The 23337-nt window shown below is 32.7% G+C and overlaps 1 protein-coding gene across 1 annotated transcript; it reads right to left on the reverse strand.

Annotated features, from left to right (window-relative positions):
• Positions 1-12876: 12876 nt before the first annotated feature.
• On the reverse strand, positions 12877-14475 carry LOC104879997 (uncharacterized). The gene has a single exon (XM_010654974.1). It carries the CDS (start codon positions 14473-14475, stop codon positions 12877-12879), a length of 1599 nt encoding a protein of 532 aa, XP_010653276.1.
• Between the last annotated feature and the right edge of the window lie 8862 nt (positions 14476-23337).

Here is a 23337-nt window from a genome sequence, read left to right on the forward strand (position 1 = left end):
TGGCTCTAGGGTCGTTCACTGGGATGGGTTTTCACTTCACAATTGATATCAATTCAAAGATGAATTGGTGATTTTTCATTTCAAGGTTAGCTCTAAAAGAAAACATAAAGATGTTTGAGTGAAAAAAGTTTGGTTTTAAGCTAACAAAAATAGTAATTGATTTTAATTACAAAGAAAAGTGTTTCTTGGAGTTTAGATCACTAGGCTCAGATTCCTTGTACAAAAAGGGAGTTCCGGTCACTTGTTTCTTTTCCTCGCATTAGAGAATTAACATATAGTTAATTCTCTAACCGGTGTGGTACAGATGCTTCCCCTTAATGGGTTCAAATACTAAATCCCTCCCACTAATGCATCTTGCAATGGCTCATGCCTCTCACCTAGCATTTTCCATTCAAGGTGATCTTTAACCTTGGATTACCAGTCAAAAGCTCACAAGAGATAACTAATGGATGTCTCCTTAGAGTCCAAAAGCTTACCAAGTGTTGGCTATTCTAGAAAATCTTACCTTTAAACCACCTCCCAAAGGCTTGCAAGAGATAAACTAGTGCATCTCAATAGACGGAGATCACTTGCCTTACCAAGTGTTGGCCCAGGTGATTTAAAGGCGTTTTAAGTTAACTAAAAAGATAAAAACCATTAACGGGTCACACTTTCTCTTTATTAAAAACTAAAACAACAAAACTTCCAATTTATGCATGTGGAAACTTACCCGACTTTCTTCACTCCAAGAGACGAAGAGCCTAGCCTCTCATCCTCTGAGGAAAAATCCTCAGAGTTTGGTTGGCTAGAAAGAAAAAGTAAATAATATACAATACAATCAAAACGAGAAGGTAAGGCAGAGCAAAGGCTTTGTATTTTACTTCCTTACAAAACTGTACAAAGGATGCGTCTCTGAGAACAAGCTCTCGACTCGATTCTTTAAAGAAAATTACAAACTATTTATAAGAGGTTATTCACCCTTTGTTCTTACTTAAAGACTAAGGAATCCTATGATAGGTGGGTTACAAGGAGAGTTTGGGGATTTAGACATCAAATATCTAAAGCAAAAAATCTCAAAATGTCGATTGCAAATATCGGGAAGCTTCAGGAGAAATTCCGTTGCACTTTGCAAAATGGCTGCGAAATTTTCGCAGCAAAAGGACAACATTTTCGCAGCCCAAGGCTGATTTCGCAGCCGTGCAAAAATTTCCTTTAGCTTGGAGTGATCTGCTTGCAATGGCTGTAACTCCTTCATTTCAACTCCGAATCGTGTACCGTTTGAAGTATTGGATTTTTGACTTCCTGAGCTTCGAAACGACATATAGCATGCATAAATTGAACTCCAGGAAGTGCTCCAAAAGTGGCTGACACAACTGTCATCTAGAATGCTTCATGTTAGATTTCTCTTTGCTTTCCCTCCTTGCATTCCGGATTTGCTTTTGGCAAAGGACTTCAAAGCTTCGGTTCTTCATGTTTTTGAGCTCTTCATTGCTTTCCCATGTATTCCAAAGAACTCTCCTCAATCTCAGATTGCTTTGGTGATCAAAAAGCTATCAAAACACCAAAACTTAACACAATTTGATTAGAATTGATTACAAGGGTCCTTAACATGCCAATTGAGTTAAAAGGTAATAACTACTACTCAAAAGTGTTTAAAAGAGTTACTTACAAGCTATAAAATAGCACTTTTTGGGTAGTAATCAGCAACCCTAGTATATCCTTGTATTGCTGCATCCCAATCTCGTTCAACCACTGTTACCAGCAATATTGTTAACCAAGCTCTTATCAATGATCCACTTATTGCTCATAGGCTTGTCGATGGTACCGGTTCCCTCTGTATCAAGGCCTCCCGATGGGGCCGCCCCTTCCGGAGCAGAGATCAGGCTAGGAGGAAGAGACAGTGATGATGAAGTACCATTCCCGGAAAGGAGAGGAAACTCATGAAGATGTTGGGCCCTTTTGTGTACTTCACCGTTCTCTTCCAAGAACCGCATCACATTAGTCAGGTGGGAAGTTCATACATTTGATTCCCGTTAAGAATCTGATATACGAGGTCATTCATCTCCATCTCTAAAGACCTCTTCAGGCTCTTCCTTGTCTGTTATCTAATCTTGGTGATCCTCTCCCTCAGGAAATTCTCTTGATTCAACATCTTCTTGCTTCGCTCCATAACAGGGATCTCTTCATACCTCCTGAATAGTTGTTCCACCGCTGGCTTAGAAGGCCAAAATGCTAGTTCATCATCTAGACAGAAGATGACCATAGCAGCCTCCACCCCACACAGATTAGACAACTCCATCACTTTTTTCAATAAGCCTGCCCTTCTTTTCCGAAAGCAAGCTCTTCTAGCACTATCATTCGTTATCCATGCAAGTCTAACCTTCTTTCTCGCCAGGGCTAATTTTTCTATGGCTACTGTGTTGCCCTAGCCATCCACTACCCTCTGTATATATAGAAAAAGGAAATAGATACCACTACATAAAGAATAAATGTAGTTTTTTTCAGGCTATACTGTATTCGGGTAAAAAAATGTATCCAATTGATGATTCTTTGATGGCCTTTTTACACATGAGATTTTAAATTTCCTTCTTGGTTGTTGAGGACAACACCTTTCATGGCTATTTAACGAGATATTTCAATATCATATCTAGATTGTGGATTTTATAATGATTGAGTCTCTAGTTTCATCATCCATTAAATGAATTGATGTTGTGGCATTAAATGTGTTAAATAAAGAAATAGAAAAGCGGCCTTGCATTGCCGACTCCACCATGAAAGCTGAGTATGTTGCTGCTTCTAAAGCAACAAATGAAGTCATTTGGCTTTGAAAATTTCTGACAAGACTTAGGGTAGTACCCCTTATTGCATCACCCTTAGTATTGTTTTGTAATAACGATGGGGTGATAATACAATCCAAGAACTAAGAAACCACCAAAAGGAAAAACACATTAAGAGAAAGTATCACTTGATAAATGCATGAGATAGTTTTAAAAAGAGACGTGGTTGTGGAGATTGCTTCTATAAAGAACTTGGCAGATCCCTTCACGAAGACTTTGTCCACTAGAGTCTTTGATGGTTATAGAGATAGCTTAGGTGTCAGATGTGTTCCTAACATGTTTTAAGGTTAGTGGGAATTAGTCGGGATTGAGTCTTAGAAAGCATGACATGATGTAATTGATTGAGATTCATTTATAATTTATTTATTTATGTTTCTGGTTTTCTTTTTTATTATCCCATATGCATTAATTGGATATTGGAGCATACATGCTCATATCTCTTACATTGTATATGATTTGGGTGCATTATGAGTTGCAAAAATGATACAACTCATGAGTTCTTTATAAGTGGATAAGTTATTTATAGTTAGTTCATGGATTTGGACAATCTAGTAGAGATTGTAGTACATTACCACATAATTGAAGAGATGACTCATCTTGGTCATTGAGATGGGTTTCCCATGATTAGTGCACTAATGTGTATGCTCATTGGATTAGACCTACAACGAATCATGATACAAGGTTGTCAACTACCATGATTGACCAAACTCCTTTTATTGCATGGACTCTCAACCTTGAAAGGGTATTGAGTCTATGCCCAAATCAATAAGTGTCTTTGACCTATGGATGATACTTTAATGTGGTCATATATCCCTATGGATTGAGTCACTTTTGATGGAGATTAGTGGCAACAAATATTCTCAATAGAGGAACCGTGATATCTTATAGTATTAAGACAATGTGTCTCTTTCGATGATCCAAATGACATGTGATTTCGAAGACCATGGTCATAGCATTTCATTTAATAGAATTTAACGTATGCTCATTCAAGTTAAAGTATTTTAATTGATCACTTAACAAGAGGGATCTGAAACTCAAGGATTGGAGAGGTAATCTTGATAGGTGATAGCACTATCTTGTTAGATTACGGATACCAGTTTATGGGGAGTTTGCATGCAATAGATGATAGGGCACGAACCTAAGTATTCACTTCATTGTAATTACATAGGATACTGATATACAATTGATCTCTATAGTAGAATATTGAATTAACTTTAAAATTGGATTTTGAGGAAGACAATATTTTCCCATGGGTCCCAATGATTGTTGATTGAGCTCCTAAATCAAGGAGACACCTTTATTTTTAGGATATTGGTTTTTAGGCTCATAAGGCTATACTAGATCTTATGAATTGACTTTCTAGTACGAGTTAGATTAATTAATTGAAAGCCAATAGGGCTAATTAATTAATTAAGACTTGGATAGGCTGAATTAGACGACCCAAATCCAATTGAGCTTGAGTCACTTAGTCCTACTAGGAGCCCTATATGTACCTAAGCGTTTCCTACATACTTTTATTGTCTTTTTCTATAATGGCTCCAAAGGGTGAATCCTAATTTTCTTCTAAAGAGAAAAGTCTACTATTTTCTCATGTCAAAAGTCTAGATAACCTAGTAGAAAATTTTTATAATCATCATAGACCTCCCTTTTTCTTTTCTATTGTAATTTTTGGATATTATATGATAAATTTTTAATTTTCCATTTATAGAAATATATAAACTAAAAACGGCATCTCTTATGTCAATGACACCATAGGGATATTAAAAGAATGGAATTTGGATATGAATGAAATATAATGAAGTAGAGTCACTTCAAGGTTCTCCATGAAATGTAAGGCATGGAAGGGAGCTGATCGCTCGGATTTTGTCGTTTATTGGATCAAAACAAAATTTATAACCTAATTCACTATTCTATAGCAATTTGTACCGGATCAAAAAGTGATTTTAGTACAAACTACTGTAGTATAGTGGTATTTAGGTATCGTCCACAAGGATGGATTATTCTCGGTAATTAAGGATTGAATGAGATGATAAGAAATGATTGTGATCAAGTGAAATTGACTTGAAATTGCATGATAAAATCTCAAGATAACAATGTATTCAAATTGAAAGGAAAATGAAGTGTAAAAGAGAAGAAAATTAATAAGATGTGAGATTCTCGGAGTTAGGATTTTCTAGAAAGCAATTTCCATGGTGAATAAGTGTTGAGATCTAATTTTCATCAAGTTAGATTGAAAACCTAAATTTTCATCTAAACCGATTTTTGATTTAGCTTTAGGTCTAGATCTAATTTATCTTCAAATTAGGTAATCTAATCCAAGAGATCAATTCGAATCATATATTCAATTCATCTTAAATTATCTTCCGATGATTCATACAATGCAACTATTCAATCTCATCAAATCTAGCATTAAGAATTTGATGAATTTATCTAGCTTGCATTGTAGTAATCATCCAAGATAATTTGAAGAGAAAAATCCCCAAATTTCAATTAATCAATCAATTGGATCAAATTACCTTTGCAAATCAAGCTCAATTCTCTAATTCACCATAGATCTTGCCTTTAGATCTTCCTTTCTCCGAGAAAAACGAGATTTAACCACTCATACTTGGAGATTTGATCTCACAAGACATGTTTGGCTACCGAGAAAATGAGAGAAAATGAAGGAAAGTAGAGAATTATATAGAGATAAGAAGTATGAAAAGTTCTATAATTAGAAAATATATCAAAAGGTTTTTAAATGAGTAAATCCCGTTTCTATTTATAGGCCAAGGTTAAAAGGACACTTGGCAACATTTTAGAGGTCTTCCGGATGCTTCTTCATCAAGGAATCTGGAGAAAATGCATTTTCGCACGAGCCCCTAGCAATCTCGCATGATGGTGCAAAGTGGAGAGTCCATCAACTTCATTTTCGTTCTTCTGGAGTGTTTCGCATGACTGTGCGAAAATTTCGCATGGTCATGCGAAATTGCTTTTCACAATTCCCTTATGTGCTGTAGCCAATACCCATGCCGTTTCATTTCGCATGACTATGCGAAAATTTCGCATGGTCATGCGAACTCGAGAAATATGCTTTTCCGACTCCTCCTTGCAATTTTTCCCATTTCTTCAATTTTAATCCATCTCCACCACCTTCAATTAAGCTCCAAATCCCAATCCAAACCGATTGCATTGCTTCTTTCATTATGCATTTGGATCATCATCAACTTTATTTGTTTTCTTCAATTTGATTCATCTCCTTTTATTACCAATTTATAAAAAACATACCTTGAAATGACTCTAAAACTTCATAAAACTTGTTAGTAACTCTTGCAAGGGCAACAACATGCTAATTGAGTATTTTAGGCATAATTACTACTCAAAAGACATGAAACTCATGAGAATTATTATCTAAAATATGCTCTTTTTGAGTAGTAATCAGGAGCCACTACTAAAAAATGGTAAAAAATATTATAAAATATACTATTATAAATGATCACATTACTTTTTTATAATGCATATATAATAATAATAAAATTTTGTACAATATATGTACCATGATATGGGATGTATTATTGTACATAATTATATCATGATTTTTATTCATGTGTATATACTAACAAAAAAATGGTAAGATTAGAAAATTATTCAGATATAATGTTTTTTGTCCCTATAAATCCATAAATAGTCATTTTCAAAGCTTTCAAGATAAGTCAAAAATTATTCAAAAGAGTTGGTAGGATACTCTTCAAGGGCGATCCAAAGTTTCTTCAAATTTTGAAAGGAGACTTTAATAAATCTTTAATTTCTTCAAAGCATCTTTAAAATGTCATGATCTTCAAAGCCTTAAGTTTCAAGCCCTAACATTAAAATCTACAAAAGACCTCTTTGACTTGGGATCAAGTTGCTCAAATCTTGATTGACATTGTTCAAGTCAAATGAAAACTCAAGCCACATCAAGACTTAAGTTATGCCAAGGAGCAAGTTATACTAAGGCCTAACTTACACTAAGGCCCAAATTAAGGCAAAGTTCAAGTTATGCTAAAGTTTGAAGCAACATCAAGGCTCAAGTCACGTCAAGGTTTGCACACTAAGACCAAAAGTATGCCAAGGTCCAAATAATGTTAAGACCCAAGTCAAGACAAAACCTAAATCAAAGTTGGTACTTAAAACTAAATCAAGTAAGAAAAAAAAAAGAATTAGAGCATAAAATCCAATTGTATCCACATCATTTTTCAAATCAATAATATTCAATTTGAATATATTGCAATAAAATATTGTAGTATGCTTATAATTAATCAATTGGAATGAATTAGTTTTTTTTAATATAAAGATGCATCCTCTTATAATCATTTAATCATTTAAAGTCTAATAAATAAATAAAATGTGAAACCAAGGTTTGGTTAATCTCGATTTTAATGATAACAAAACAAGGTTTGGAACTAATGATTATATTTCAAGTGTGATTAGGCAAGACGATCTCCAAAGTGGCAATCACAAAGACAAATCAAGCCAAAGAGAAATCATGAAGAAGAAGAAGACCTCAAAGAGAAGTGTTTTTCAAGACCCAAGCTTCACAAGATCTCTTTGTAAGGTTGTTGGTGCATTAGGATTTTCATGCATTACATTCTTTACTTATGCACCAAAATCATCCAAGAGTTATTTTGTTTAAAAATAAAAAAAAAAGGATGATTTCATGTTTTCAAATAGAACCTTGTGTCAAATGTTTTTCAAACTTGTTTAAAAGGTTTTAAGTTGAAAAAGTTGGTTGTTGAGCAAAAAACGGCTCAATCGGTTGAACCGGATGCCGATCGAGGAATGTAAAAAACCTTATCTCTCTTCCAGAATGGTTGTTCAACCGGTCAAGGTGTGAACAGTAACCAGTCAAGGTCCAACAGTTACTTGCCAAGTATTAAATGCTAACGACTAGTCAACTGGTCGACCCCCAACTCGATCGATTGAACCCTCAATGGCTAGTTTGGCTTTTTTCCTATATAAAAAGGCTCCAAATCTTCATTGTTTGTGAGCTTAACCTTCCCAAACCTTTCTTGAATATATTTGTGCCTTGGAAGAGAGTTTTGAGTGTACCATTATTCTAAAACTTGCATATTATTAATACACCATTCAATCCTAGTTTACTTGTATCATTTGAACCTAAAGTTTTGTACTAGGAGTTTGTGAAATTATTTGTATATCTTTGAGAGGAATAATCTAAGTGTGAGGTATCACTTAGGGATTCTCAAGTGTGGGGTATCACTTGAGAGGTTGTTTAAGAGTGGGGTATCTCTTGAGAAGTGTAAAGAGTGCTTGAAGCTAAAAGTCCAAGAGGGTGGATTGGAACCATTATCCAATTATATTGCTTGAAGGCTTGGTTTGGAAGTCTCGAATTAGTGAAACCTCAAGCTTGGGATTGAAGCTAGAGGAGAGTGAATGTAGGCCGAGTTACGCCAAACCACTATAAAATCTTTTGTTTACATTATCTCTTTCCTACTCTTTTACTTTATATGCAATTGTTTTATTATATACTTGCATATAATTGTCTCTTGCATTCACATATTTTAAATTTACAAAAAGATACCATAACCCTATTTACCCCCCTCTAGGGTGATTACCATAGGTTAGATTAGCCTAATTTTTCTAATATAAAATACTTACAATATTTTTTAAAAATAATATTATATATATGTGTGTGTGTGTGTGTGTGTGTGTGTGTGTGAGAGAGAGAGAGAGAGAGAGAGAGAGAGAGAGAGAGAGATTATATTTTATTCATATTAAAAAAATTTATATTTCCAAAATCTTATTTGAAATTTTTTTAGATAACAAAAATAATGAAGTCAATTATCTTAAAACAATTTAGTAAAGAGTTTTAAAAAGGTTACTCTTGAAAACTACTTTTAGAAAATATCAAGTAAATATATTTCATGTTTATTAGATAGAAACAAAAATAGAAATATATTGTTTGTTCCATTTTTGTATACTTACCCAAAATAAAAAATAAAAAATTCTTATTTCCTCTTTTTTTTTTTTTTTTTCCTTTTAAATGTAATTCTTTTGTTTTAAAATTGGCTTCAAAGAGTTTGTTCACCATGCTCCTAAAATTATTTTTTCTTATAAAAAAAGCTTGAAATAGGGAAGATTAAATAATTTTATGTGGAAAATTTTACAGTAAAATAAAATAAAATAGTATAGATCCAAAAGGTTTGCACTTATGTGTGAGGAAAAAATTGAGTTTCCACACACTAGTATAAAAATAATCATAAAATAGAAACTCTTTAAAAATAAAGGTAGTACCTAAGAAAGTCAAAGGTAGTATCTATATCATTAAAAGATAGTACCCGAATGGCCAAAGGTAACACATTTGACCAAAAAGTGCATGAAATGCTAATTATTTTTAAATAGTTGCTTGAAATTGGTATTTTATAAAGTTGAGTTCCTATTTTGTGGCTTTTTTATATGAGTGTATGAAAACACACTTTTTCCTATATGCAAGGAATGATTTTACCTAAATTTGATTTTCTTTAAGCATGAAAATAAAGAGGTGTGCATAAAAGAATCATGAGAAATTAAAATTTTAAAGATTGAAGCAGGGACACAAATAAAAGTTAAGAAAAATAAAATAGCGCATAATCCAAAAAATTTAAAGAGTATGCTTTAAATAGTTTCTATGTGGAAAATTTTAAAATAAAAGAAATGTTATATGATCCAAAGGGTTTGGACCTTTTTGCAATAAGTAATTTTAATTTAAATTGATTTTGTTTAATAATAAAAGGAATGATTAAAAAATAAATTTTGAAGGATGAAAATAAGAATATATATTTGAAAGAGTAAAATAACATAAAAGTTGAATAAATGAGTAACATTTAGATATACTTTTTTTTTTTAAAAAAAAATTTAAATTAGAAATTTTTACATATAAATAAAGCATCTTGTACAAAAAATATAAATTTATTTTATATTTTTAAAAGGTTTAAAATTTGAGGTATCAAAATATACTTCCATTTTTTTATTTTTAAAATTAGAAATTTCTATATAGCATCTTGTACAAAAAGTATAAATTTACCTTATATTTTTAAAAATTTTAAAATTTGAGATATTAAAAACATTTTGATACCTCAAATTTTTTAAACACTTTTTAAAACCATTACCCTTGCACATTATGTCTTTAAGAGCTCTTATATCCTTCTTCGGCTTTCTAAATACCGTCGTCAATCCTAGGAGTTGCAAGTAATAAAAATGGTGTGCTTAACGTCTTATACAAAAAGGATAGATTCATCTCATATTTTCAAAAATTAATTTTAGAAGTTTTAAATTTTGATTCCTTAACTTTTAAAATAATTTATTTTCCAATATAAGCCTTTAAGAATTTTGTATCTTGTATAAACATAACTATTATTTTTTATTTTAAAAACAGAAAATAAAAAGCGAATCTAAACAGACACTAAATGTATATTTTTAATATACTTCTCATTTTTCTATTCTTAAAAATAAAAATAATATGACTTTTATATAAAATAGAAGAAGCTTACATTGATTAAAAAAATTAAGGGATTCAAATTTTAAAACCTTTAAAATTAAATTTTAAGATATAAGAGAAATCTATACCTTTTATATAAGAGTTTCTATTTGTATCCAAAAGAAGCCTTAATTGTAACAACAATTTATGCCTTTCTTTGATATTCACCCTTTTTTATATATGAAAAAACCTATGATAATCTTTGTAACTCATATAACTCGCCCACAATAAAGGTGGATGAATAAGTCTCAATAAAATTAATGAATTTATCCAATTATAATTAGCCTGTTTTATCCATTTTAATCCTTTGTAGTTGTATATATTAAAAAAAAGGTCATTAGTGTTAAAAGAAAACATAGAAAGGTGAGAAATTCTTGTGAATTCATGTGGGACTACAAAAATTGAGAGGTAGTACTAAGTCTAAATTTCAAAGAGGTTTACTAAGAGGATATTTGGTAGTAATTTTAAGAAGCGTTTCTAATTTTTATGATATTTGAAAGATAAAAATTTTTAGTGTTAAAAAGGTTATGAGCACTTTCTAAAATCACTACCAAACGGGCTCTAAGAAACGCTTTTAATATTTTTAATACTTGAAATTTTTATCATTTAAGTGTTAGAAATACTAGAAACACTTTCTAGAATCATTCCTAAATATACTCTAAGAGTCCGTTTGGTTGTGATTCTAGGAAGTGCTTTTAATATTTTAAACACTTAAAATTTTTTATTTACTAAGTGTTAGAAACGCTTCCTAGAATTACTGTCAAATACACTCTAAATTAAAATCAAAATCACAATTTTAACCAGTCATATTAATATATATAGAAGAAAACAAAGACCCACAAGAATTTCCTATATAAATTGTAAGGATTATGAGTAACTAATTAAAAAATTAATAACAAACAAAATGGTTGAATAAGATGAACCAATTTATGTTAAATCTATTAAAGATATATAAATATGATTTGTTTAACTTATTATTGAACACCATCATTTTTTATAAGCAATCAAAACATCATATAGATTGTCTTTAATTGATCCTTGTAATTTCTCAATAAATCAAAATTGTGACAGTATTTCTACTTTCACCAAAATGTAAAATAAAATCAAATTGGGTAAAATCTAGGGTAAATTGTTAAAGAGTATTGGATCCAACCTAAAGTACTCTAGTTACCCCTCCAAGGTTTATACATTGTTTTATCATCCCTAAAATCGCATGTCAAGAATGGTGAAGGTTTTCTATATTTGTCTAAGATGTAGTTTCAATAGCATAACCCTACCTTAATATTTTTCATGGAAGTAATTTACAAAGACCAATGTACAAACAAATTAAACTAAAATTCAACATATGGTTAACGATATATATGTACATTACCCTTACGGGAATAGTCGCCCTTTATCATTTGCGATCCTTAGACACAAAGGTTACTCACTTGTTACCTTAGTAGTTCTTCTCTTATTAGGGAAGGACTCCTAAACCCCCTATATCCCTTGCAGGAATAGTCGCCCTTTATCATTCGTGACCCTTAAACGCGAAAGTCACTCACTTGTTACCTTGGGCATAAGGGTCACTTACTCGTTACCTTAGAAGTTCTTCTCTTACCCCTAGACCTCCTAAACTGCCAGACTCAAAAAGGGGTTAAACTCTAAAAAGAGCTTGTAAAACTCACATGCTCCATATAGGTTGTTCTTAGCTCAAACCCCGTTAACAATCCTCTCGATGTTGAGGTAGAGTTGGAAACTCTACCCTTCATCCAATGATGAGGGGGTTGGGTAGGTGTTGAAAGGGCTCTTCAAACTTTATTATGGACCCTTGAACACGGCTTATCTTATAGGCCTCACTCTATTCCTTCCGTAAGGAAGGAATAGAGGCCTCTCTTATATAAAATTGTTGTTGTGTAGTGAATTGTTGGTGCTTATCAAATTCCTATCTAAACAAAAATTCAAAGACCCCGGAAGGAGTGAAAAATACTTCAAAAGCAAACTCCTAACAATTGCAGATCCTGCATATACTTAGCACAATTATTGAAACAAATTAAAGCCAAGAGATTTGCATGCACATCTATCTTTGGATAACCAAATTAGAGTAAGTACATATCCTGATTATTTCCAAGTATTAGTTGGATTGTATATATGTTGCTAGCTTTTTCTGTTTATTATTATGGTAACTCATGATTACAACTGAAAAGAGAGCCTTAGCACTGATTTTAATTTATTGCCAATGTGTCCAAGCAAACAAAGTTGTTGTTTAACCTTTTTATGTATGCAAAAGTTTGATTTGGTTGCTGACTGCTTTCCAATTATAAATGTAGGTAAAGCTTGCCATTCAGTTTAATTATTTGATTGTTCCTGGTTATACAAATGTTATTGACAGAAAAGAAAGAATACTTATCATATAAAATTATGACAGAAAAAACACCCGTTTCAAACAGAAGTACTAACAACACACACTGAAAAAGGAAACACTAGGCCACAAATTATTCAACTGAAACAAATAGTAACCAGGAGGCCTATAACACATTTGCTAGCTACTACATGGAATAAGGACTGGAGAAAAACATTTTAGCTTTGTTAAACACCCAAACTGTCAAACCATGCCTGGTAATTGACATCATACAGCTGCCCCCGATCATTTCCACCGCTGCTATTAGCAATATTTCCTCGAGGCAGTCCCATGATGTTCACTCCATTGTAACTAGCACGGCTAGGACCAACATTTGCATGAAGTAGCTCCATTCCACCTCCTACAACATCCCCATATGGCAGCTGCCCCATCTCATTCCCGACAATGGCACCGGTAGAATTGTTTCCATAGGGTACCCCAACACCGAAATTTCCATATGGCGGCCCCATCTCATTCCCTAGCATAAGGCCAACAGCCCCCATTTGATGTCCGCGGGTAGAGCTGCCTATGTTTCCAGTTGGAAGTCCCGCCTCACTCCCCACCATTGTCATACCAGTACTATTCCCATGAGGCACCCCCATTTCATTTCCACCAGCGAAACTATCATTGATTCCATATGGCAGCCCCATCTGATTCCCAGCCATGAGAAAATCAGTGTTTCCGTGGTGATTTACTCCAGTGATCAAACTACCATTGGATCTGTCCGGCAACCCCATCTGATTGGCAGCCACGGGAAAATCGATGTTTCCACCTCCTGTTCCATATGGAAACGCTATCTCACTCCCAGCCACTAGATCAGCATTCCTATGGGGTAACCCCATCTGATTTCCACCAGATGATGTGCGAATGTTAAATCCATACCGGGGCCCCATCAGGTTGATTGTCAAATCAGTACTTCCGTGAAGTGACTCCATTGGAATCCCACCAGTACCGGAACCACCCATGTTTCCATATGGTAGCCACATCTCTTCTCCAGCCATGGGAATATGAGTATTACCCTGGGAAAACTCTATATTATTACTTGCACTGCTTGGCTGCATTGGAATATTGGAAATTCCATGGAGCAACCCTAGCATATCCTTGTATTGCTGCATCCCAATCTCGTTCCAACCACCGTTAGCAGCAATATTGTTAACCAAACTCTTATCAGTGATCCACTTATCCCTCCTTGGATTGTCGATGGCACCCCTTCCCTCTGTATCAAGGCCTCCAGATGGGGCTGCCCTTTCCAGAGCAGAGATAAGGGCAGGAGGAAGAGACGATGATGATGGAGTACCATTCCCGGAAAGGGGAGGAAACTCATGAAGATGTTGGGCCCTTTTGCTGATTTCACTGTTCTTCTCTTCCAAGAACCGCATCACATTAGTCAGGTCACTAATGGGAAGTTCATACATTCGATTCCCGTTAACAATCTGATATACGAGGTCATTCATCTCCATCTCTACAACCCTCTTCAGGCACTTGCTTGTCTGTTCGCTAATCTTGGCTATCCTCTCCCTCAGGAAATTCTCTTGACTCAACATCTTCTTGCTTCGCTCCATAACAGGAATCTCCTCATACCTCCTGAATAGCTGTTCCACCGCTGGCTTAGAAGGCCAAAATGCTGGTTCGTCGTCTGGACAGAAGACGACGATAGCAGCCTCCACCCCACACAGAGTAGACAACTCCATCACTTTCTTCAATAAGCCAGCCCTCCTTTTCCGAAAGCAAGCTCTTCTAGCACTATCGCTCGCTATCCATGCAAGTCTAACCTTCTTTCTCGCCATGGCTAATTTTTTTGATGGCTACTGTGTTGCCCTAGCCATCCACCACCCCTTTCATATATAGAAAACAGAAAAAGACACGACTGAGTGGAGAATAAATGCAGTCTTGCTCAGGCAAGTAATGTATCTGGGTGAAAAACGTACCCAACTGATGATTCTTTGATAGCATTTTTACACGTGAGATTTTAAATTTCCCTTCCTAGATGTTGTAGGAAACACCTATCATAACTATTTAATAAGATATTTCATAATCATATCTAGATTGTGGATTTTATAACGATTGAATCTCTAGTTTCATCACCCATTAAATGGATTAATGTTGTGACATTAAGGGTGTTAAATAAAGAAATAGAAAGCATGAAAAGGGAGCATTTATTACATGAGACTACAATTCAAAAACAACATTCAATTTGGTCTCTAATTATCTTAACTCACCATTAATGAATCCAATTATTACATATTCAAATGGAAATTTATCCTAGATTTCATGCAATTAAGAGTAAGCTTATTCCATGATTGGTTGGGCACCCTACAATTTACCAAATGAGATAATTAAAAAAACCACCAAAAACAGAAACTCCTCTATTAGAAGGAATATTGTCTATACATGGATAATTCATGTGTAAGAGATATAAATGTTAATCGGTCAATAAAACCAAATCAAATATATAGAATATAAGTGGGCACAAACCATTTGAGTTTCATTTTAAAGATTGGTTTCTTTGTAATCAAATTCCTTGATAAATGCCTATCTCTATCCATGCATTTACAACCATATTTACACATATAAGAGGAGTTCCCGATCGAATGCACTAGTAATTTTGTAAACAAAAATTTGGATCATAATTGATAAATTTCTACTAATTAAATTTTTATACAACATATTGTTTATGTTGCTTTACCGTCTCATACAATGCAAATTTATAAACATTGAGTAATTAATTATGATGTAATAAGAGTATATTTGACACTGATTCTAAAAACTATTTTTAATATTTTTAATACTTGAAAAATAAAATTTTTATAATATTAACTGAAAAGTGTTTTTAACATTTTTAATACTTAATACTTAAAAAATAAAGATTTTCAAATATTAGAAATGTTAAATACATTTTTTAGAATCACTATTAAATGTAGTCTAAATAAAAATTCTTAAACCCAACACATTTAGATATATGACAGATCAAGAGATATATAGATGGCAAAACATACCAATTAAGTTTTATATACAATACCAATCTAGAGTTAACTTGCTTTATTATTAGTAAGCCTTGTTGCAATTTTTTTTTCTTTGAAGATGATTTAGAGTTAAATTGGTGTTTTATTTATAATGGAGTAATACTGGGTGTGATGATTACAAAAGGTGTATATTTAAATTGATTTTTTTACATTCAACATGCTAGTAGTAGGGCTTAAACTGGAAAAAATAATTTGACTTATAATTTTGGGTTTTTAAGAGCTTATAAATAGGGGTTAAAATAGGAAAATGAATTTAAGTTATACATTTGAGTGTTTGGTAAAATAATTTAATGACTTAATATAGCTTAATAAGTTAATTAAGTTATTAAATAGATTAAACATATTTAATAAAATAACTTAATATTATAACTTAAAGTTATTTTTAACTTCAAATATTAAGTTAAAATAGTTAAACTTATTATTAATCTCAAATATTTTTTTACCTTATTTGTCCACACTAATAAAAAATATATTTTAACATTATGATTCTATATTCATGATTCAATTTTTATAATTAATATTTTATGGTTATTTTATATATCTACAAGACTTTAAATATGAATGTTTTATAAATGAATTTATTGCTTAAAATTGATAAAAATAAATATGAGTTGAAATCATTGAAGATAAATATTATTTAAATTAACAAAGGTAAATATATCAATTTGATAATTTAGAATAAATTTTAAATTAATTTTACTAAACAACCTTAATATTTAAAGTAAAAAATAAGTAAGAAGTTTTAAGTTAATAATTTAATAACAATTTAACTTAAATTAACTTAAGTAATTGAATAATAAGTATTATATTTTATCAAACACTCCCTTTATATTTTAAATAACTTAATAAAAGGCCTTTAAGTGGAGAAAAATGGATTTTTTTTTTGTTTTTTTTTTCTTTATGATAATTTCATTTTTATTCTAAAAAGTAAAAGTACAAAGTACAAAGATGAATAATAATATTGTCAAAAAAATTGAATATAATTCATTTTCATTAAAATTAATTAATTTTATATAATTGTACAACTTTCCTAATTAAGAAAAGCCAACAAATGAAAAATATGATGGTAAGTAACTTGAAGTTTATGATTGAATAAGTTGTGGGTTTTTTCAAATTACATGATATGATCAAATCCAATGTGCTTAGAAAAGATCTTCTAATTTTAGTTATTATATTCAAGTGCAAAACTTTTATTTGCATGTTCTAAATTCCTAACAACTAAATCTATATCTCTTTTGAATTTGGAAATTATAGCAATACCTATGTTAGAGTTTGTTCGACCAATGTTTTTCGAAACAACACAAAAGAATAATAAACTAATTATAATTCATCAATATTTAAATCGAAAAAGGAGAAACTAAGAGTCCTTTGACTGTAATTATAGAAAGCGTTTTTTTTTTTATAAAAAAAATAGGAGTTTGTTTGGTTGAATGATTTAAAAATAGGTTTTTCTTTTTTAAAAACAAAAAATTGTTTTTAAAATTTCCTAACATTGTTTAGTCATTGATCTCTAAAAATGGGTTTTTTAAAAACAAAGTGAAATGGAAAACAATTTTTAGAAAACAACTACAAATTGTTTTGACTAATTTTTTTTTAAAAAAAAGGAAAATATAGAAATTTTTTATTACAAAAAAAAAACCATAAAAATAAAATAAAATTGAATGTGGTATCATTCTCTCGCTTTCCACAATCTATTGTCAATACAAAAAAATCTTAAAATATGATATTCTTTTAAATTACACTCATTTTTTTTTCTTTTAACTTCTTTAAAAAAATTTATCAAGCAAATAAATTTCAATATTAAATATATATATATATAATATTGTTTTGGGTTTGTTTTGGGTGTTTTGAGCTATCCTAGGATAGGTAGTAGTGTGCCTGGGAGCACGAGCCCTACCGGTTGAGCCGTTGTTAGCCATGGATAGGAGTTTGTTAGGCTGTAAGAGGGTTGGGGTGACGTCTCATAAGGTTTGTCAATCTATTATTAGGCTCTAGATCAAAACCCTAAAGTGAGTTCAAATTTCAAAACCATGTCTAGGAGATCCAGTGATTCTCAAGATACTGTTGTAAACAGTGAAGAGATCAATTATCCTAAGATCCAAAATGATTTAGATGATTGGAAGTTACCCAAGGTGTCTAATCAATAAATTTATAAGAAAGGAACCTTTAAGTTTTTCATAGATTATACCATCAAAACCTCTTAAATGTTAGTTAGCTTAGAACAAGATGACCAAGTCATAAGACTCCTAGATAACAAGTCCATTGAAAAGCATAAGAAAAATGGCTATAATTTCATACAATTTGGTATGATTCAAGTAGGAGCTAAGCCTTTGACAAGATTAGGTTTAAACACCTCTATTGTCATGTGTTTAAGGGATAATAGACATCTCAAATATCGAGATTCTATTATAGGCGCAGTCCAAGTTGGACTGAATGATGACCTAGTTTATTTCCAGTGTTTCCCTAACTTCATAGTTAGAATAAGAGATGCAGACATCTTAGATTCTGTTGTCCTACATATTAAGACCCATGGCTTTAAGATCAAACCAGGAAACAATCCTGTTTCAATCATAACCAGGTTTGCCTATAAGAGCATGAACACAAGCGTTGGATCTGGGGCTCTTTGCACTAGTCCTAAGGGTGGGACCACTTACTTTCACTCAGATATGCTAGATAAATCATATTTCATCATCCCCAAGAAGATCTTGTGGAAAGATGTTGAGTTTCCAGAAAACTGGAATTTTGCTAATGCCGTTCCAGCCATTGAACAGAGATCTGAAAGGATTGAACAAATTGTTCAATATCCTGATGGAGGAGGAGATCTGATTTTCTCCAACTCTTTCAGACATTCTAGCAGCCCTAGAGTTTCAGTTTATGAACCCTCTAGAGCTTCAAGCTCTTCTATCCTAGTTAGAACCACTAGGAAAGAGGAAGGTTCCAGCTCAGGAAATCCTAAGAACATTAAGCTAACAGGTGTTAGAAGTCACACCAACGTAGCTAGACCATTTTACATAGAGGAAAATGAGTCTACTCAGGAATCCCAACAGGATGAGTCCTCTGTTATGTCTCCTACCTATTCCAAGATGATTAACACTATAAGCCTAAGTGATGAGGACTTTGAGGTCAACAAGGATCTCTTAAAAAAGGACTTCTATTCTGAAGTCAATAAGCAAAAAAATGATTGGTTCTTTAGCACTATCCTTAAAGTCATTAGAGCCATTTACCAGGAAGAATTCTATGCCTACTTAAGACAAGAAAAGAAAAATATTAAGTTTTGGATTTGGTTTGAACTCTTTAAACAAGAGGAATATCCAGATTATCCCTATAAGCATGTTAATAACACAAAGAGCACTGATAAAATTAAGTCTTTTGAATTTTCTAAGGAATTCCAGGAAAATCTCCAAATTAACTAGGCTTTTGTTGATAGGATTAACCTGAAGATTAAGGATAATCTTGTTGCCCCTTTGACTATCCAGCCTCATAAGAGAATCAATATGGTTAAAGGTGATATTAGTTCAGAAGAAGAAGCTGATGAACTGATTAAGATGTTTGAGGAACCCCATAATCAAACTATTTCAAAAAGTATTAACAATTTGGAAGCCTTTAAAACTAGGAATTACTATCCTAGACCTACCTTTCTTGACATGTCATTTGAGGAAAGAAATCAGTATACTCAAGCCTCATACACTAGTGGCACTATCTATGAATGGAATATAGATGGTATGACCGAGTATAACATACTCACTAAGCTTCAAGAAACGACCATGGTAAGTACAACCTATAAATTAAACAATAGACTGCTAGATCATGCTGTAGCTCAGACCATTGTTGTTGGGTTTACAGGGTCAGCTTAAGGGTTGGTGGGATAATTATCTCACTTTTGATGATAGAAATAGTATCCTAAAAGCCTATAGGATTAATGAGAATAGTGACGTTGTTAAGGATGAAGATGGCCAAGATATAGAGGATGCAGTGGCTACTCTAACCTACTTAATAGCCAAACACTTCATTGGAGATCCTGCAAAAATTAAAGATAAAATTGCAAATCTCTTAACCAACCTTAAGTGTCCCAAGCTTCATGATTTTAGGTGGTATAAGGAAGTCTTCCTAACCAAAGTTATGCTAAGATCAAATTGTAACCAGTCTTTTTGGAACGAAAAATTCATCTCAGGATTACCCAAGCTTTTCTCTAAGAGAATTAGGATTAAGATAAGGGAACAGTATAATGGTCAAATCCCTTATGATAAGCTAACCTATGGTGAGATTATAAGCATTGTCACAGTTGAAGGGATTAAGTTGTGCAATGACTTCAAGCTTAAGCAACAAATGAAAAATAAACAAAAAATCTACAAGAATGAATTTGGATCATTCTGTAGCCAATTTGGTTTCAGCCAAAAAGAAACTATGCCTCCTTATAAGCAAAAACCAAGTAGGAAGCCTAGCAAAGATAAGTTTTACCACAGTAAGAGAGGTACTTATGACAACTATAGGATGAATAATACTAAGCAGTCAAGACACGTCCAAAGAAGAGTCAACAAAGATGCCCAGAAAAAGGAAGCCCCTTTAGATGTCAAACCAATTATCTGTTTTAAATGTGGCAAGGTTGGCCATTATAAAAAAGATTGTAGAGTTAAGCAAAAGATTAATAACTTAAGTGTCTCAGATGACCTAAAAAATATGCTTTGTAAGGTAATGTTAAACTCCACAGATTTTGAATCAAGGACTGATTCAGATAATGAAGATGATATTAATCAACTAGACAGTAGTGGTGAAGTTTCTAACCAATCTTCTAGTGACCAAGCAGAATATATTAAGGGTAATTGTAATTGCCGTCCTAAAACTATAAATGTCATAAGACAAGATCAGGAATTTATCCTAGATACTTTAAGGAAAGTTAAAGATGAAAAGACTAAGCAAAATCTTTATGAAGTTTTTAAGAAATCTGTTGTTAAGACATAAGCTAAGAAGACTGCAAATCCTTATAACCTTAATGATATCTTAAACAGGTTTGACTAGTAGTCTCCCAAGGAAGTTAGCATTAAGGATCTTCATGATGAAGTTAGACAGTATAGAAAGGAGATTAAGGAGTTAAGACAATTCATAGGTTTAGGTCTTTCTAATCTCCAAGAACAAATCAATAGAATTGTCAACCAAGGAAACCTTAGGGATATTCCAGAATCTTCTCATGTTAATGATAATGAGATAGATACTTTTTTGAATACTGTGAGTAGGGTTATCTTCCAGAGGTGGGAAGTCCCCCTTACTATAGTAGTCAAAGATAAATTTGTCTTTGATATTATTACTTTGATTGATTCAGGAGCAGTTGAAAATTGCCTTTAAGAAGGTCTTGTACCTATTCCTTTATGTGAAGAGACTAGTCAGTCTCTATTTGGAGCCAATGGCAAAAGACTTGCCATTAAGTATAAATTAATAGATGTTCATATCCGTAACCATGACATTTATATTAAGCAAACCTTTATCCTTGTTAAGGATCTTAAGGAAAAAGCCCTTGTAGGAATACCCTTCTTAAGCTATATTTATCCCTTGTGGGTAAATAACCAAGGTATAAGAACAAAGCTTTTTGATAAGGAAATTCTTTTTGAATTTGCTAATCCTATTGTAAACATCACTCCTTGTGATCAAGAAATTAATCTTGTTGGAATAGATGATCTACCTAAGATATTAGGTACCCAATTCATTCATAATCTCATTATAAATGATATTTTAAGCATTCCTTTATGCATTTCAAAATATCAAACTGATATTTTGAACCAAGGATTTTTAAAAGTTGTTTTCACATCTGAGAAAACAATTAAGTATATAGCCTTTAAGTATAATTTAACTGATTAGATTATTTTAAACCCTAATTTTCAAATTAAGTTTATTAAAGGAGAAAGTTCCATTCCTAATCACTCAAATCTTGGAATTTGTAGGATTCACGAGACCATGAACCCTAAAAAGAATACCCAAGCTCCTAACCAGAAAACCCAATCCAGTCAAGCTTCTTCTCCCCATAAAATGCTATGGAGCCAACAAGTTGAAGAAGAAGAAGTAAGGCTTCATTCTTCTAACCTTATGCCTAATAAGATGATGACCTTATACTATGATCATTCTGATCTAACTAATCCAGTCAAGGCCACCCAATACCCAGCCATTTCAAGGTCTCAGACCTTCTAGCAAGTCACTAAGGCTAATCCCTCTCAAAAGGAATTAGCATCAAGCTCCTCTTTTTCAAACAAGCAAATTGTGGTGGCTACCAACCCCACACATCTTTCAACAAAATCAAGATATTGGAAAAATGATTTAAATCAACCTATTTTGGTTATTAAAGGAGAATTTTTCTCTAAAAACCCTAGAGACTAGAGAGATTGCTGTAAAAGCTTTTCAAGAAAATTTTCATTATTCCTTTGGTGATATTTTAAAAACAAGAGAGTTTTATGAAACATTCCTTACAGAAACTGGTTTTGTTAAAATTAAGCATAACGCTGATAAATTCAGCAATATGGGCTTGACATTCTCCACCTGCCATATCTATAAGATTCTTACTGCCAAACAATGGGGTGGAAATCCTAATCTTCCAAGGGAATTTTCTGAACCATCAAAGCCAAGGTTTTTTAATTATTGGGATTATCAGAGAGCATGGTTCAATGCTTTTCTGATCCAGAATAGGAACTTCCATCATTCATGGATGTTCTATTTTCCATCTAAGAATCAACTTTCCTCTTTCCCATTTTGGTTCCACAGTTGGTGGACTTATTATGGTCTGACTATTAAGATTCTTCCTAAGCCCATCTTGGATGGCTTTGAGCTATTCAGCAGTTCTTTTGTTATCCTTAGAGAACTTTCAGCTTTTCCCCCTTTACTATTCTTTTTCATCAAATTTGACCTTGCTTGGATAGTCCAATGGGACTATATTATCATTGCAAATGAGTCAGCAGCCTTCCCAACTCTGGGAAGGACTTTTAAAACTAAATGGTGGGATGCCTTGAAAAATGATGCATCTATTGATGCAATTAAGCAATATTTCCTCAAGAACCCCACACAAGTCTCAGCCAGTGATGATATGTCTCAGTTTCTCCTCAAAAAGCAATAGCTACAAGCCATGCTTGCAGCAGCTAAGACCCCTCAAGATTTCTAGAAAATCCTTGAAGAAGGAAGCTCAAGCTTTTCCCAAGAAAAATTCTTATGCAGAATCTGATGATTCAACAAGCTACCTTCCAGACAATGGCGATGATTGTGAAGGTATCCTTCCTCCAATAAGAAGATCCAAGTAATCATCAGCCTTATGTCTTCCTATCATCAAGAATATTTTCCAGCTTGGCAGTTTCAACACCAAAAGTAGCAAGCATGTGACTACACAATCTAAAGTAGCCTGTCAATAGTCTTCTCAGTCGAAAGTAGGTTTTTCGGTGGAATTCAGTGGAAAAGTGAATTTCACTATTCACTATTCATGGTAGTTAGTCAAAAAGCAAACAGTGTTTTGTCTCATCTTTTTGGCTATTTAAGGAGGCTTGATCCTCATTTGTAAGCATATGAAATTTTCCATTTTCTCTCCTAAGCTTATGCTCTCTTCTCTCTTCTTTCTCTCTCAACATGTAAGTCTTTCAAGCCCCAAGCTTTCTTCAA

The sequence above is a fragment of the Vitis vinifera genome, chromosome 8 (assembly GCF_030704535.1).
Source record: "Vitis vinifera cultivar Pinot Noir 40024 chromosome 8, ASM3070453v1".
NCBI lineage: Eukaryota > Viridiplantae > Streptophyta > Magnoliopsida > Vitales > Vitaceae > Vitis > Vitis vinifera.

What these genes read in the sequence shown, in the direction of transcription:
- LOC104879997 (XM_010654974.1), bottom strand. Translation starts at nt 14,475, where the DNA reads ATGGCGAGAAAGAAGGTTAGACTTGCATGGATAGCGAGCGATAGTGCT.